This window comes from Rhyacophila brunnea, unplaced genomic scaffold (assembly GCF_057557595.1).
Source record: "Rhyacophila brunnea isolate RB1 unplaced genomic scaffold, BYU_Rbru_1.0 scaffold_10, whole genome shotgun sequence".
Lineage (NCBI taxonomy): Eukaryota > Metazoa > Arthropoda > Insecta > Trichoptera > Rhyacophilidae > Rhyacophila > Rhyacophila brunnea.
The window spans coordinates 34,225,268-34,241,754 of NW_028232752.1; the positions used below are offsets into that span (position 1 = coordinate 34,225,268).

At 31.7% G+C, this 16,487-nt stretch overlaps 2 protein-coding genes across 2 annotated transcripts in view; one reads left to right on the top strand and one right to left on the bottom strand.

Annotated features, from left to right (window-relative positions):
- Positions 1-5,354, bottom strand: part of CenG1A (Centaurin gamma 1A) — a 476,859-nt gene extending 471,505 nt beyond the window's left edge. The window contains exon 1 of the mRNA XM_085953524.1: positions 4,859-5,354. Within this exon, the coding sequence (XP_085809650.1) occupies positions 4,859-5,033 (175 nt within the window). The 5' untranslated portion in view covers positions 5,034-5,354. The remainder of the gene's footprint in view (positions 1-4,858) is intronic.
- A 4,484-nt stretch (positions 5,355-9,838) lies between these two features.
- The window catches only part of LOC147079119 (angiotensin-converting enzyme-like), a 62,446-nt gene continuing 55,797 nt past the window's right edge, over positions 9,839-16,487 (top strand). The window contains exons 1-2 of the mRNA XM_085953466.1: positions 9,839-10,237; positions 13,620-13,690. Of these exons, the coding sequence (XP_085809592.1) occupies positions 13,676-13,690 (15 nt within the window). The 5' untranslated portion in view covers positions 9,839-10,237; positions 13,620-13,675. The remainder of the gene's footprint in view (positions 10,238-13,619; positions 13,691-16,487) is intronic.

Below are 16,487 nucleotides of genomic sequence, written 5' to 3' on the forward strand. Positions count from 1 at the left end.
GTTTACGTCATGCATCAGGATTCCAAACACTATTATGGCTTCATAAAACTAATGAGGCTGAACTGGAAAAGTCATGCCCAGAGAGGTCGCAGATGATCGTCTGAACAGGAGTAGGCCAAGGCTTGAATGAAGATTTATCGAAATCGGAAGAAGAATAAGATTCATATAAAATAAATTACGAAAGATCAATTATTACACACTAAGATACGTCAGTACTTCCAAAAAGTCAAGTAATGAACGAATGTCATATCAAACCTGAAATTGTATTTACAATGTAATAAAATATCCATACGGCCAAGGATAGGAGTGTATTCGCCGAGGTGTAAATTTAAAATGTCAAACGTCGGGCCGAAAGTTCATAAATATTAGTGGCACGTTTTGCGTGTTTCGGTATTTCCTCAGCATGTTTCACAACTTTATAAGTAATATCATTTCAAATGCCAGACGCGACGCTGGAAAGAGCAAGTGGCCAAAGCAATATGAATTTTGGTCATTCAGCAATAAGTAAGTAGGAGTTGTACATACGACATCCGTTTAAATTAACTCGATAACCTGGTAGACAATGCACAATACAAAGATCAAGGAAACTAGTGGTGTTCGGTATTGAATAGGAAATTTGTTAGCAATTAACTATTGGATAAGTATGACCAAATAAATGTAACCAACGCAAAGAGTTTAGGCCATTTAATATTGAAAAGATAGCTACTTTAAGTAACGCCTACGATGGTCGAACGATTCTTCGTCCGAATCCTGGGTCTGGCAAATGCACGTCATTGTTTCTCAATTTGTGTTTGGAATCAAGAGTATGGGCCCAATAGGATGAGCAAGTGGCTATCATCCATTTCTCGTAAAAAAAACAGATCTTTTTAGGATCGGACATGGTCAAAAAATGTACTGGATGAGTTGTATAACTTCCATAATATACTTTGATTCGATACTTAATCTGGTAGAGTAGACATTGCGCAACGATAAGACCTAGAAAACTGACGGTAACGAATAGGGAATTTGTTAACAATAAAAAATATTGTATAATTACTTACCTACGTAAGTAGATATAAGCATATGAGGCATATGTAGAAAACTTAGGGTGAGTTTTGGGTATTTTAACAATGGTAGGTACCTATCGTATGCAGTATAAAAGGAATTAATTCAAATTATGAATTCCTAGTAGGTTGAAAATATAGGTAAGTTTATAATAACAGATTTTTAACGGGAATACTAAGTTGTTAACCATTTGTGAAACGGATGGATCAAAGTGTGTTTCCAATAATCAGCACGGATTGTTTCATAGGTTGTACCTACTTACGCTCTCTACCAGCTACGCTACGGGCGTGAGGCACTAATGAGTAATGTCATTAATGACAGCAGAATATGTGGACCCCCAGAAATCAGGGGGTGACAGGTATTTAGAATCTTTACAACCCCTGTTTAGTAGGTGGCCGGGCATCGGGGTGGGGTAACGTTACTAGTGTCCATGTTCTGGAACCAGATGGTTAATTAAATATAGGTACTTACTTACTTACTTTGGAAGCTAATAATTGGCATTTGCATTGTCCGTGTTAAATAATTTAAATTTGGGTGAAAGCTACTTAAAGGCAATTAATGCACAATAGGCAGGTACTTACTTAAATCAAAGAAAGTGCCGGTGTGTAAGGCACTCATTTTCATAATAATTTATGTAGTGATACAAATGACTTTATTTATGTGTGTATAGAATATTCAAATTAATTCCCTTTCTCAATAGTTTAATATTAATACTATTGACCGAGGGTACCTACTTGATGGAATTTCAATTAAAATTCTAATGGATTTAAGTTTTGTACTATTCCATTTTTCCACTCAAATGGAATAGTAAAAAACTTAAACCCATTAGAATTTCAATTGTATTACATTAATAAGTGGTAAAGTAAAGGGTCTCATGACCTATAAATTACAATATTAAATCGTTATTATTTGTTTGCTGCCGCCTTATATCGAAAGTTGGCAACCAATTTGCAGTACTTATGTACATTTGTGTAAATCAATCAGTAGCGAGGGATGTAGGTAGGCTGTGAAGATTCGACATAAATAGTGCACACGAAACTTTCGTCAGTCATCCTACTTATTTGTTTTCATTGAACGAGAACACAATTTGCAGATGGTGCTGGTTAGTTTTTTAAATTCAATTAAACCCTGCCTAACCAAGTCACAATAGTATAAGTATGTATGCTATGGATGATCCGACAAAAATAGTGCACAATTTTTAAAGTCATGCTTAAGTATTTGTATTCGTTGACTTAAGAATACTTGCATAATTACATAATGCATGGTAATAGTCAGTTTTTTTTTAAATTCATTAAGCCCTGCCTAAACAAAACCATATTGATAAATAATATGTGTTTATCTACTTATAAAATATTTAAAACTGATGTATAGCTTAAGAGCATAATTTTAGATATTTTGTAGATAAACGAATATTTTTTACAATTATTTATTATGGCTAAGATTAGGCATGGTTTAATTAAATTTTAAAAACGAACAAACACTGGCTAGTTCAATGAAAACAGATACGTTTGCCTGACAAAGTGGAGTGTGAAAAATTTATGTCGGATCTTAACAGCCTACCTCCACCCCTCGGTACCGATGGATTTATACATGTACATACACATATCTTGGAACAGTCCTACCAGATCACCAACGTTGGACCAACGTTGGACCCACGTTGTGGAAGTTGCGTCGCCAAGGGAATCCCTTTCTGCCTAACCTTTTTGGACAATCCTGAAAGAGTTATTTTTGTACATTCGACAAACTGGCTCTCAAGTACATAATATGAATAAAATTATTAATTTACGCCCACACACAGGCCGCAAGTTACCGCATATACGCCGCAACTTGCAACATACTGCGGCAACTTGCGGTTCGTATGTACCTAGTGCGGTTATTATTAAATCAAGGAAAGTGGCAGTGAGTATGACAATAGTGTATAGTCAATTCGTTGGTAATACAATTATAGGCATCATTTATGAATAAATAAAATTACACATAAAAATGCGGTTTGGGATAAAATTGTTCTAATATTTTCACATGGGAAATTCTTAGTAAAATAATGGATCAACTGAGATATTTTTTGATATACCTACTTAAGTATGAAAAATGTGTCTTATTTGTATTGTTAAAAATTTTAAATTATTATACGTATGTACCTGATCCACAAATTTTGGAATGTATTAATTGAACTGCAGTTTACGTGGTAGAACTCCATTACAAAGTCATTTTTGTTAATTATTCTACTTTAACTGAGTCATTTACTTTTTACTAGGTACAGTTTTTTCGGCTATAAACCCTTCTTTGGAACGGTCGACTATAACTTCGACTGATCGTAACTTATACCTGACCGTTCATAAGATGGGTTTATAGCGCGAAACAGCAGCCAAAGTGAATGAATGACTCAGTTCAAGTAGAATTAACGAAAATAACTTTGTTTCAAAACCATTATTTTGGATTGTACATAATAATATCTCCTAATGAACATTGTCTATTAGAACGCTTGATTTATGATTCAACTTTATTTAGTTGTATTGGTAGTCACAGTAAACATTATATTATTATGTAGGTTGGCGCATTAAAAAGTTTCGGTTACTTATATAGGTAACACTATATTTTTACCACAGAACAGATGATAAATAGAATTCCGATAGTATACATACATAAAAATACGTACAGTAAAGTTTGACGCAGAGTTTTCAATGTGTCCTACGAAAATGAACCACGCATTATAGACGTGCGTGTAATACACCAATATTAAACGAGCGTCAATCTATAAAACGAGAGCAGTTGTATATATACAACTGCTCGTATATATTCGACGTATGATGTATTCTTGACAAGTGCTTAAATTTATCCCGTATTCAAGACGTTACTCGAGATCGGTTGCCTGTTTCTCCTTACCCGTTAGGTATTTCAGTTCCTATACCATTATTTCTGAGTTCAGTGACTTACCCAAAATATTTGCCGCCAATACCAACGCAAAGTGATTGAGTTGTTTTTGATTTTGACAGAATATGCCGACGATAATAATGTGACGTTGGATATGAATCAATCTATAGTGCAAAATGCCCTAGAGCTCATTATTTAATCTCTCATTAACCTTTTTATCTTCATTGTCATATGCATTATTATTTAAACTGTCTATTAGGATACTGAATACTTAAATATGATAGCGAAGATAAACAGATAGATATAAGTAAGTTTTATTGTATAGAAGATTTTGTTCACTATCTTTCTTATGATTAGAAAAATAATATATTTATTTTGTACCAGACTTGTTAGATATCCTTTTTTAATACCTGCATCTATGTAGGTATATAAAATATACCTATAACTTTTAAGTACATACCATAAGTTAATATCATAGAATCGCAGTGGGTAATGAAATGTACAATAATAATATTATCTTTAGAATAAAAATAAAGTTAAGTATAATAATATCATCTACATAATATGGAACACATTAGCCGCTTTAGCGGATGGCATAAAAAAAATAAACAAAATGTGTTTAGGCGAACACAACGTGGCTTGTATTTTTAAAAAATATGACAACTGCGACACATGCATTCTTCGAAACCTGCATAAAAAAACACGTCATATTCCTATAACAGTGCTACTGAGACATGTAGCGTTATGGTTATAAACTCCGATCATATTGCACGGCATTTTCGACTTCGTGCTATAAATGGCAGTTTTATAGTCCATAAAACGATTCGTATGCAAAATTTCATTTATTTTAGAATATTCATTAATAAATCGGATTGATTATTTTATTGGGAAACAATCAAATATATAACGATAATCGGAAAATGTTTGTTTGGTTATTATTTACCTTCAATGCAAACGACGTGGTCTCTTATCTGCTGCGCCACAATCCCTTCAGGGACCATCTCAATAAGGTCGTAAATCGCATAAATTGACGGATGAACACTTTCGAATCGTTGTATCTCCTGACGTATTGACAAGGAGTTATTGAAGAAAGGCTGCAATTGCGGCCTGGAACTCATTTTGATGGATTTAAAAATACTCGTATAACAAAACAAAAACTTAGCACACTATCACACACTGCTCAAGAATAATATTTCGACACCATAGAATTTGACAGCACGATAAACAAAAAATATATCTCTCAGGTGTCACAACTTATTCAATTTTGTTGTGTCATAATTTATCCAGAATTGAATGCACAGCCCTCCATTACGTATAATTTAATCACAATACACTGGATTCGTTAGCAAAATATTAAGTTAATTTAATAAGCAAAACTTCACAAAATGTAAACACAGCAGAAACTGTACTCCCACCTCGGCGGCGGCCATTTCTAAACTGCGATCTGTTGGCTCGGTGTTGCTGCGATACAAAACTTTAATTCCAGACTTCTCCGAGTTCTGATTTTATTATTGTTCCACAGTACTGTACCTACCAAAAATGAAAAAAAATCATTATTTGATTTTAAGTTGAATTTAACGTTACAAGTTAAATAAGTAAAATAGTGGCACCTTACTATCGTTTTTGCGATAAAATACTGTAACACTTACCCAAAAATCATTATTAGTAGGTACCACTAAGATCATTTTATTATTCTTCGCTCAGTTAATAATGTGTAAGGGGCTACCTAAGAATAAAATAATTTGTATACCTTTAGCATATTAATTTTGGTAAGCTTAATTTTTACTTTGTTTATACCTGACAATGAAATTTTGTATTGGTAGGTATCTACGTAAGCTGTGTTACCTATCTAGATTTGTTTTTGTGCGTTTTTCTATGTTGTCTTCTGTACCCTCCTGTTATACAAGTTTATGAGTACATGAAAAAATTACCTACATTCACTATTAAAATAGTTTTTTCTCTTGTTTTATCATTTTATGTTATTATATAAATAATATAGTTGATTTCGCCTAATTAGGACACATGAGTACTATAGAATTGTGGTCAAATTAATTAATTCCACATAAAATGATTAAAAAATTATTCCGTATTATTTATTTGCAATACCCAGAAAAATAATAACTTCTAAAATAAAATATAGATAGATAGATAGGTACAATTTAATTCTGCAAAAAATGCGTCAAGCGTAATCTATCTTTTGTTTTGGAAGTTTGCACTTTAGCAAAATCCAGCAAAGAAATTTTACATGGGAGTTTCAATTAATGATTTCTCATTTTGGCAATGTTCATCAATTTTCAAATAAATTCGACAAAAAGCAAATTTACACATACAGACCTACAAACTTATCTGGAGAATGAGATGGAGGAGCCACTGAGATTCGGTTGACGTTTTTCAATATGGAGTCCTATGGTAGTTCGTAGTTCATTTTTTGGCCATTCTCCAGATAAGTTTGTAGGTCTGTACCAATATTGCACACGCGGATTGGTGTAGCATTAACTGCATATACCTAACATACCAATGTACAGTAAAAACGAAACAATGATGCGGTTCGTCGATTGTATTTATGTACGTATACGTACGAATACGCTGTCATCGGCTACCAGGCATTTATGACTGCTCCCCATACGCACGCACACTATCGACCGACCGCATTATTGATTCGTTTCTACTGTACGGTGGTGCTAAAGATAAAATAAATGTAGAATGTAAGAAAGTGTTATTACACTAATTTATTGTTTGTTAGTTGAATAGCTTCCTCTTATAAGTAGGTCGTATTTGTAATAAAATGTGATTTAAGAAAGCCTTTACATTATCAAAAGAGATTTTTTTTAATTAATAATTCGTAGCTGTTTTCAAGTTTTTTTTAAATTCAAATTAAAAACAATCTTTTTCCTAAAATGAATTATGTAGGTAGTACGTTATAAAAATAACTATTTTTAGTTATATCGAATACCTATTCTAGATTCGGTATTTTGAACATTAAATAATATCGGCATTACTTACTAGACGTACGGTTTTGGGAAAATTAAAACATTTTAAAGTACTCGTATGGTATGTATTCCAAAATGGTTTTTAAAATTGTTTTTATTAAGATTATCGATACCTACCTACTTTGTAAAATAATAATTTTAAATTGTGAGTAAGTAAGTGTGTGTGTTATAAGTCTTTATAATTTTAATCTCTGTTGAACCGAAAATATCCAATCCTGGCAACTCTACTAATGTCAAATTTTTGCGATCGAAGCGCCACGTGGTAAAATATGGATTATGATGCTGAATAGTGGCCTCTGTTGATTAGTAGTAATGGCTTGTGACAAAGCAACACGCAGAGTTCGAACGAGTAATATTTGTTACGGTTTGTGTTTAATAGATGGTATATTTATCATAAATTACAACTTTAATGAAACAGCTTACAAAAAAAAAATACAGAATATAGTAGAGGCACCTAGCTAGCAGATAATAATAATATATAACTTGGAATTTGAGACATTTTTTTGTAAAATTATAAACTTTCAATATTGTTACATTTATTATTACTTATAATTTTATTGTTGAAATTTTAACAGTTAGTTTATTAATATACTACTTGTATTTTATATTTATTTTTAAAAACCTGAATAATTATTCTAAAATAAATAAATTATAGGTAACTTGCAATCCTTTTTATGTAAGTAGGTATATCAAATCGAATTTAAATATCGTGACCATACCGAAATTATATTAGATATTTATGTAAATAAAAAGGATTTGAGATTATCAACACGTCACATTATAATTATTTAGAAAAATTGACACTAAAATTTAAAAAAAATGTAGAAATACGACGAGATCTTCATTTTATAATTATTGTAAGTTTATCTTTGATATTAAAATAAATTTATTTTTGTTTATGATATTTAAAATAATTAAAAATATAAATATGTAAAAAAATGTACATAATAAATATCAAGTTACACATGTAGGTGCCTCTGGTTTGCAGAGCCTGCATCTTAATTGATTGTTATTCGATTTAATAACCTGCTGATGATGATTAGCGTACCTACCTCTCTAACGTTGAGTTGTAAATGTTAAAAAAATGAGGAAAATATATACGTCATGTTTTTATTCACTGATTATAATAATAAAATGTTTTGAATACTTAAATATTCTTATCGTAGGTAGGTATGTTATATGTGAGCAAAATTTTGTATGTGTGAACATTACCAAGTGACGAGATAGTGCGTGCAGCACTATAGTGGGTAAATGAGTGAATGGACCAGGGTTTCCCAAACGAAAAAAAAACAATACAAAAATTACATTAACCTCATTTATCCAAACTTCGAGTCTCCCAAATATGGATGGTGACATTTCAGGAAAGGTAGATAACTTTTAAAACGTGACGATTAAACATCTAAGGGATATTTATGAAAAATAGTAAAGGCCGTATAAATCAATTTCATAGAAGCAATATGGGACTTGTGTAGTTGTTTATTTTGGTCATAGGCAGATGCTCTATTACTATGTAGAATGTAGATTCTAGCCGCATTTAGACCTAGCGAGCGAATGTTTTTGCTTCCTCCATTCTATCGAAATTCTTATGCTCGCTCAACATAAAGCGTTTATGCCAAGAGAATGTCGCTGGAGTGGGGGAAGAACAAACATTCGCTCGCTTGGTCTAAATGCGGCTTAAGTCGTAAATACCTATAGTCTTACTTTTCATGTGAAACTTTAAAAGATACTTTGAAGTTTTTATTAATTCATTTTTTAATTTTATTGATTTAATTATATTTTCTTATATTTATTAATAAAATTATTCTGCACGATTGTAAGAATAAGCTACAGGTATAGAATTTTCCTAATAAAGCTGATTCACAATTTGACAGGCACCTCTTAGAAAGTAGCGATACTGTAAATCCGATTCCTAGTCGTTTGCTTGTGCATCTACATATTCTGTGGCAAGAAGGGTTATCGACATAATCTTGTGAAGCAAGTTCAAATATTTTAACCTGATACTCTGTGATATAAAATATATGTAAAAGAAATGAATTCCATCAACGAGAACTAAAACAGATATTAGGATATAGCACAATAATTATATACCCTCTAGCTAGTCAAGGCCTAGCATGACTGTTCAGTCACGGACGCGGGTTGTCTGAATTTCTAGTAGGTATTATTTACGTAGACCGTTCCTAGGATGACCCTGTAATCCAAAACAGCTGTCAACATACATAACTTTAATGTCATAGAATTAACAAGAGTTTTCTTTTAATTGAAAGCCATTATGTCAATGATTAACGACATCCACTTCGTAATATTTTTAATATTGTTTTTAATAAAAAGCATCCAGTGCATAATCGGCAGAGTTCCTTTACCTATTACTTCAAGATAACCTTTTTACTTTTAACTCTCAATTTATCTAAGGTAACCCTCGTTCATCACGACCCCAGCAAGTGCGGATTCGTTAAATCGCGATATTTTTTTAAAATTGGAAAATATGGAAAGGGAAAATTATCCACCAAATGCATGGAGTTGTTAGAAGAGAACGATGAAGATTACGAGCGAGTGAGCGATGTAAAACGTGGCTGTAATGCATTACTTGACAGTATGTAATCGCAAATTTTGCACAATAAACGTAGAGAGGCCATATAAGGAAACTTGTTGGTTGATCGCGAAATTTCGCTTATCGCGACCATGCCCAGAACGTATCCCTCGCGATGATCGGGAGTAGGTATACTTTACCCCTTATAATTTAAGGGTGGCTTTCAAAAAACTTTTGTGATGTAAGTGATTCCCTTTGTAATTACATTGATAAGTTCTAAATTATCATCTAATATTTTGATAAGATAAAGTAATAAAGAAGCAAAAGGCATCCAGTTTGAGAAGCGTATCAAAAGATGTTTAAATTTTCCCACCGCGATCTAAATTCTAGCTGTACGCAAGTTACCAGTGCTCTCGTTGGCGTAACAATAGAAAATACGTACCTTTATATACTAATAACCCTCTCAACAATAGTATAATACAATACCTAATATAGTTGAACGTGTGAAGTGGAAGTCGTTGGAACTGAAATAAGTTCTCTATTTTATTTTTATTCGATTCTGCTTAGTTTCTTGTCTGATCTTAACTAGATAGTGAATATAAGAACTTTCGTTCCTAATTAAATGGAAAAAAATAGTCGTCGATAGATAAAATATTCAAGAAATAAAATACACAGTGTAGTTCAGTGTGAAATTTGGTGAAGTAATAATACTATGTGATACTTAATTATTAACTATTTATAATATTAAATTATCACAAACCAGCTTTTCGTGAATTTAAAAGTCGTTAACCGTTTTTTTAGATAGGTATATATATAGTATTTAAATAATTTTACAAAGTATACAATATATAACAGAACTTATTTAAATATATTAATTTCCGGGAACACAGTATAATATAAAATATAAATAAAGGGTATTGAATTGAGTTTTTGTACATTCTGTATTAAGCTCGCATTAGTGATATATTTTTCTGCTAAGTAAATATTAAAAAATATGAATTTAAAATGAATTATTGTGTTTATATGGAAGACTATTGAAATACCTACATTTAAATGTGTTACATATTATTACATAGCAAAAATATTTAAAATTGACGAGTAATATTCCAAAATGTTAAAGTCTGAATATGTCGCACCGTGAGTGTAAAACCAAGGCATCTGCAAATTTTTCAGTTTCGAGATTAAATGCAAAACACCTGCAAAAGTCGTGAACTTGATAATGACGTAAAAGTGAAGTAACTGAAAGAACATGCAAAATAATGTAGATATTTTTTTTTTCTTTATTTGGAAGCAATTGAGCTCTTCCCTGAATGGAAGGCTATTCTGCTTTACAATGGTTTACAAAAGTATACATACATTTTTTTAAACGACAGGAATAAATAGTTACATTATTAATGATACAGAATTACATTTTTGTTACACTATACACTAGACATTTACGTTACATTTTTGGAGAAATTCATGTACAATTTTCATAACTGAAATATTTGGTTTTGCCAGGAACGAATTAATCGTAAAAGGAGGGTATAACCTGCATTTTCCCAACTTATTCAATAACACTTCTCTCTCCTGGTCATAGGCATCACATTGCCAGACAATGTGGTTAAGATCTTGAGTGGGATGTCCACACTGACACTGAGGGCTATCTACCACTTTAATTTTGTACAATGATTCGTTGAGACTGTAATGCCCTGTCCTGCTTCTAGCTATTGTCACTATTACATCTCGCTTTATTTTACAATCTTTACTAAACCAAGTTTTAGGAGATCTACTATAAAAGTTTTGATAGTAGTGTGTTCCCTTTTCTTTCCCAAGATTTTCTAAATATTTACCGTTATTTTCGCTCATTGTTTGTTTAAACTGGGCTTTAAAATCTGTGTATGGAATTCTTATATTTTCTGATGGGTATTTTACAGATTTTTTTGCCAATTGATCCGCAATTTCATTGCCATTAATTCCTTTATGTGCTGGAATCCAGTATATCTGTATATTTGTACCGTGTTCGTTACTATTGCTAAATTTGGAAATGTTGGTTCTAATATTAAGAATGTAGTCATTAGTTTTGATGCTGAAATTTGGATTTTCGAGCGAGTAAATCAGACTTAAGGAGTCAGTGAAAATGTTGATATTTTTATTTTTGTAATTAAGTGCAATTTTAGTGGCTTCGTTCAAGGCTAAGCACTCTGCTGTATAGATGGAAGTGAATCTGTGGACACTTTTGGCAACCGACGTGTTGGATTGGGGGAAGAACACTGCTACACCTACTGAAGGTGAATCGGGAATTTTGCTTCCATCCGTAAAAATTTGGACTACATTTTGATTGCTAAATTTGGACTTGAATAATAAGTCGGGAGAGTCGGAGTGCGATAGCTCCATTCCTATTTTTGTATTAGTTAAAACGTTATATATAATATCCTCATATGTATAATTAAAAAAGTTGTAGAAGTCTCTTTTTAAAATCAGATGATCAATACAATTTACAGCTTGGATACTTTCTTTTAAAATTTGAAATCTCTTCGGAGTACGATCTCGCGTTATAGTTGTTTGTAGAAATCTGTTGACATTGTATCTCGTATTAGAAGTACGGTTTGACATACATTTTACCAAGAAGTTTTTACATAGAAATTTAGATCTTTCTTCTAGTAATGTTATCTTGGCTTCGGCAAGTAGTATGTTAGTAGGGGTACTTTTTCTTAGGCCAAGAGCCAATCTGATAGCTTGGTTCTGTAGTCGTTCTAAATGTAGCTTTGCTCTTTTATTTTTTGGGAAGTAAATATAGCTTCCATAGTCCATTATGGATCTGATGTAGCTTTTATAGAAAGTTATTAGAGTGGAAGGGTGTGATCCCCACCAAGTACCTCTGAGGAACTTTATAATGTTGGTGGCTCTATTGACTTTCTGGGCAATGTAATTGACATGTTTATCAAAAGAAAGCTTGAAGTCAAAATAAATACCTAGGAATTTGGCTGAGTCAGTTGATTTAATCATCATATCATTCAATTTAATTTGAAGTTCTCCCGGCAGTATTTTGTTCTTGTTGAAATGTACAAATACCCATAAAAACGTGAGAAATTGTCATTTTGAACTAATTACCGACTTATGTTTTGGAATGTGACTCTTCAATTTATTGTAACGACCCATATGAGGTTTTGCAAGTTACATATATTTAAAAAAAATATATGCATGCAGAATTCACACGTGTCACTGCTTTCAATATATTAAGCATATAATTCTCAACATTGGAGTTATACCATGGACACGGTTTTTAAATTATTGTATTTGTTATTTTCATTATAATGCATGTAGATATTTCGAATGTTTCGAAAACATTATTAAACATAACGAATTAACAATATTTCTTGTCTATATAAAAGTAATGATCATTAAATTTGATTGAAACTCTATTTACAGAATATTCAATATAGTTATATAGAATTTACAATCGCATAATATTTAATTAACTATTTTTTTTATTCAATGATTAATTCACAAGAATTAAGAATGTACCATTATAAATATTCATAGTTAATAGTTAATTAAATAAAAATTTGGAAAGCGCTTCAGTGAGTATTAAAACACAGTAGGTAAAATTTGTCGCAATTAAGTATGGCTTCTTTAGCATAGTGGTCTATGTACGTGGACGCGATACCCGATAGATGCAGATATTTTTTTTTCTATTGGTTATAATGTGTTTTCTCAGAAGTGTTTTCAAAATTATTCATAATATTTAACTTTGAAGTCGATGTACTTAAGATAATTTTTAATCAAAGTCAATGTCGAATCAAATCATGTATTATTTTTCTTCAAAGCCCACGATTCCATAAAATGTAGCATATTTTACAGAATCTACAGTAAGTAGGTGTAGACCGTCATTATTGTTATTTAAAAAAATGCACAAAATATTATTTGACCTTCTTATAATTTAAATATTTTTCACTAACATTAAAACACACTATTTCATGATAGTGAAATTGCACGGTTGCATTAATACATATTGCAAATTTTCTTCAATATATAGGTATATAGTAGCGTTTTGCAAAATTACCGAGTTTTTTATCGTTATCACTTGCAAGTTGTCAGTCGGTGTTTATAATGCTTTGTGAGTGGTTAAATTATTACTGTCTGTGTCAAAAATAAATTATTATCTTTATTAAGTGTAATTAAAACTGATTCCGTACTTATTGCAGTAAGAAAACAAGAGAAGTGTTATTATTTGGCAAGGATTTATTAGCTACGCAACAAAATGGTGACAAAGAAGGTGAGTGTATTTGTTTTACCATTATGTTATAAAAATAAAACACTAATATACTAATAATGAGGGTTTCAAGATCACGTCCAGAAAACGTCCAGAAAACGCCCGAGTGATACGTTCATTATAATATGTATCATTTGTGTTGAGTATTTTTGAATATGCCAGCATTATTTGGAGTCCCAACAACAACATTGATTTATTTTTTATTAGGTATATCATGTCAGTGGACATGTTAAAAAGGTTAAATTTATAATTGTATTTTAATATTACTTTAATATCTATTATCTACATAAGCACGTATACTTTCTTGTAATATTGGTTATTATTTGTGTATTCCCTACTTAATTTTGCCTTAATGCGCCATAATACATAATAAATTTCGTAAATAATAATGGCATAATACTCCTTTTCTAAATAAATAAATTAATAACGCCTAAATGTGAAACCGCTCCACTAACTCATAATATCTCGGAAATGCAGTACAAAAGCAGTACAAAAGCAGTCGGTATTTATGTTCGCTCTGTGGACGACTCGACGGCGTCGGTAACAAAAAGTCGCCGACTTAGCTCAACATACAATAATACATAAATGACATTCTTTCTAGGTAACTACTAACTTTTTCCCCCCTCTATTCTATGAATATGATTAATATTATTATGGAGTAGAAATCACTGCGATTTCTATATTCAATTTATTGCGTTCTGGAAACGTGATGCGATTGACAATGATTATTGTAAATTAAACGAGGGGCATTCATTAATTTAGCTACCTCTTCAGGAGCACGATTTCAGATCAAAATGGTTTATTTTTATTTTTAGATACTATAAGCTATCTGGCAGTTATGTGCACTGTTAGTTCATCGGTAACTATGTAATCATTGCAACCGTTTTGAAAAAAAAATATTTAAAAAAAAACCAGGTCCTTACTGCCCTTATCTTATGACTTGAAATGTGTATTTGAAAAGAAGTTTTTTTTCAAAACTCGGAACAGTAAATAATTCGAGGGAGCTATGCCAGGACCATAGAGTATGTAGAACTGGTAATGTAAAGAAGCAAACACTCCATAAAATAACACCGCGTGTTCATGGACCTCTTCCGACTTTTTCCTTACTTGGTAAGAAATTTTATAACGTAATGATTCTCTAAATAGTCTAAATCGATCAATTTCTCGGTAATTACTTTGAATGAAATTGTACATGCAACACCCCAAGACATTCAATTAAATTTATTTATTTTTAACATATTGTGGACATTACAATTTATAAGTTTAAGACTTTCACAATGTGACATTTAGAAACAAAGAAATATAAAACAGTATTACATAAAAAAGAGATAGATCAGTGTAGTGATAGATAGTAAGTTATTAAACTGTAGAAATGTATACATACAAAAAATATAAATTTGATAGGTACAAGGAAGTACACCGGATGAGTTAAGCAGACCCTATTTTAAGAATTTATAAAACAACGTCCACCTATATCTACTCATCCTCACGTAGGTGGAATATATTAACACCCGAAGCAATTTCGTTGAACATAGTTATCGCCACTGGCGGCTCCCTCTATAGGTCATTCGGTCATTGACCTGCCAAAATAAATACCTAAAAGTGCGGCCACACCGGCAACAAGTCGCGCGACAACTCGTTAAATTTTACGATAATTATCATAATCGCTTAAGAAATTTTACGATAATTATCATGCTTATCGTAAAATTTAACGAGTTGTCGCGCGACTTGTTTTCGGTGTGGACCCGGCATTACAATTGACATAATAATATTAATAATATGTGCAATGTCATATATAATAATATTAATAATAATCGGTGGATTTGAAATTATAGGGCGCGCGATATTGTGTCAACCCAGTCTATTGGGCTTTTTTTGTTTGGGCGATAATTCCCCGAACAAAAATATTGTGTTCGCCGGCAGTCTGAAAATTGACCCAAATTGAATATTTTTATAAAATTTTCTCTCTCGTTTCTCATACATAAGACAGAGATCGATATAACACAAAATACGAGATCGAAGCTTGTAACGGTGCGTGAATTACTGTAATATCGGCAATGCCCGAGTGTGAGACAAAAGATTTTTTCACCTAATTAAATGAAACAGAATGATAACACTGACTAGATAATTGGTCTCAAGACGCAACTGTGTATGCGGTTCGGATTCGTTGACAGGTTTTGACGAATGCCTTTGGTTATTTTAATAATATATAAGGAGTTTTTGGTGATTTATAACATTTTTGTTTAGCAGTTAGTACGCACGCAGTAGCAATTGAAGTATGTGATACAATTATAATGGAAATGGAAGCACGATTTGCATCCAACGATCATCTCATTATATCCGATTTGTTCAATAAAGAAAATTACACTGATTTTAAAAATAATTTTCCCACACGTCAAGTAAATTTGGTAAAACTGTAAGAAGAAATAAACATAATCAAGTTAAAAAATGAATTATTGGTGTTTTATCAACGAGATGATTTGCATGGCGCTATTAGTGCAGTTTATCTTCTACATTTTTTACTCAGCAATAATTTCAACGAAACATTTTCCGAGTCGATCAAAGTTCTCCAATTTATTTGCGTCATACCAATGACAACAGTTGAAAGTGAAAGATGTTTTTCCACTCTCAAAAGAATAAAAACCTTTCTACGCAATAGGGCCAGGATAGACTGACCGCTCTTGCAATGCTCAGTATTGAAAAAAAATATGTGGGAAAAATAGACAATTTTTATAATCGTGATGATTTTTCAAAAAGCAAAGAAAGAAAAGTGGACCTGATTTACAAAAAATTATAACGC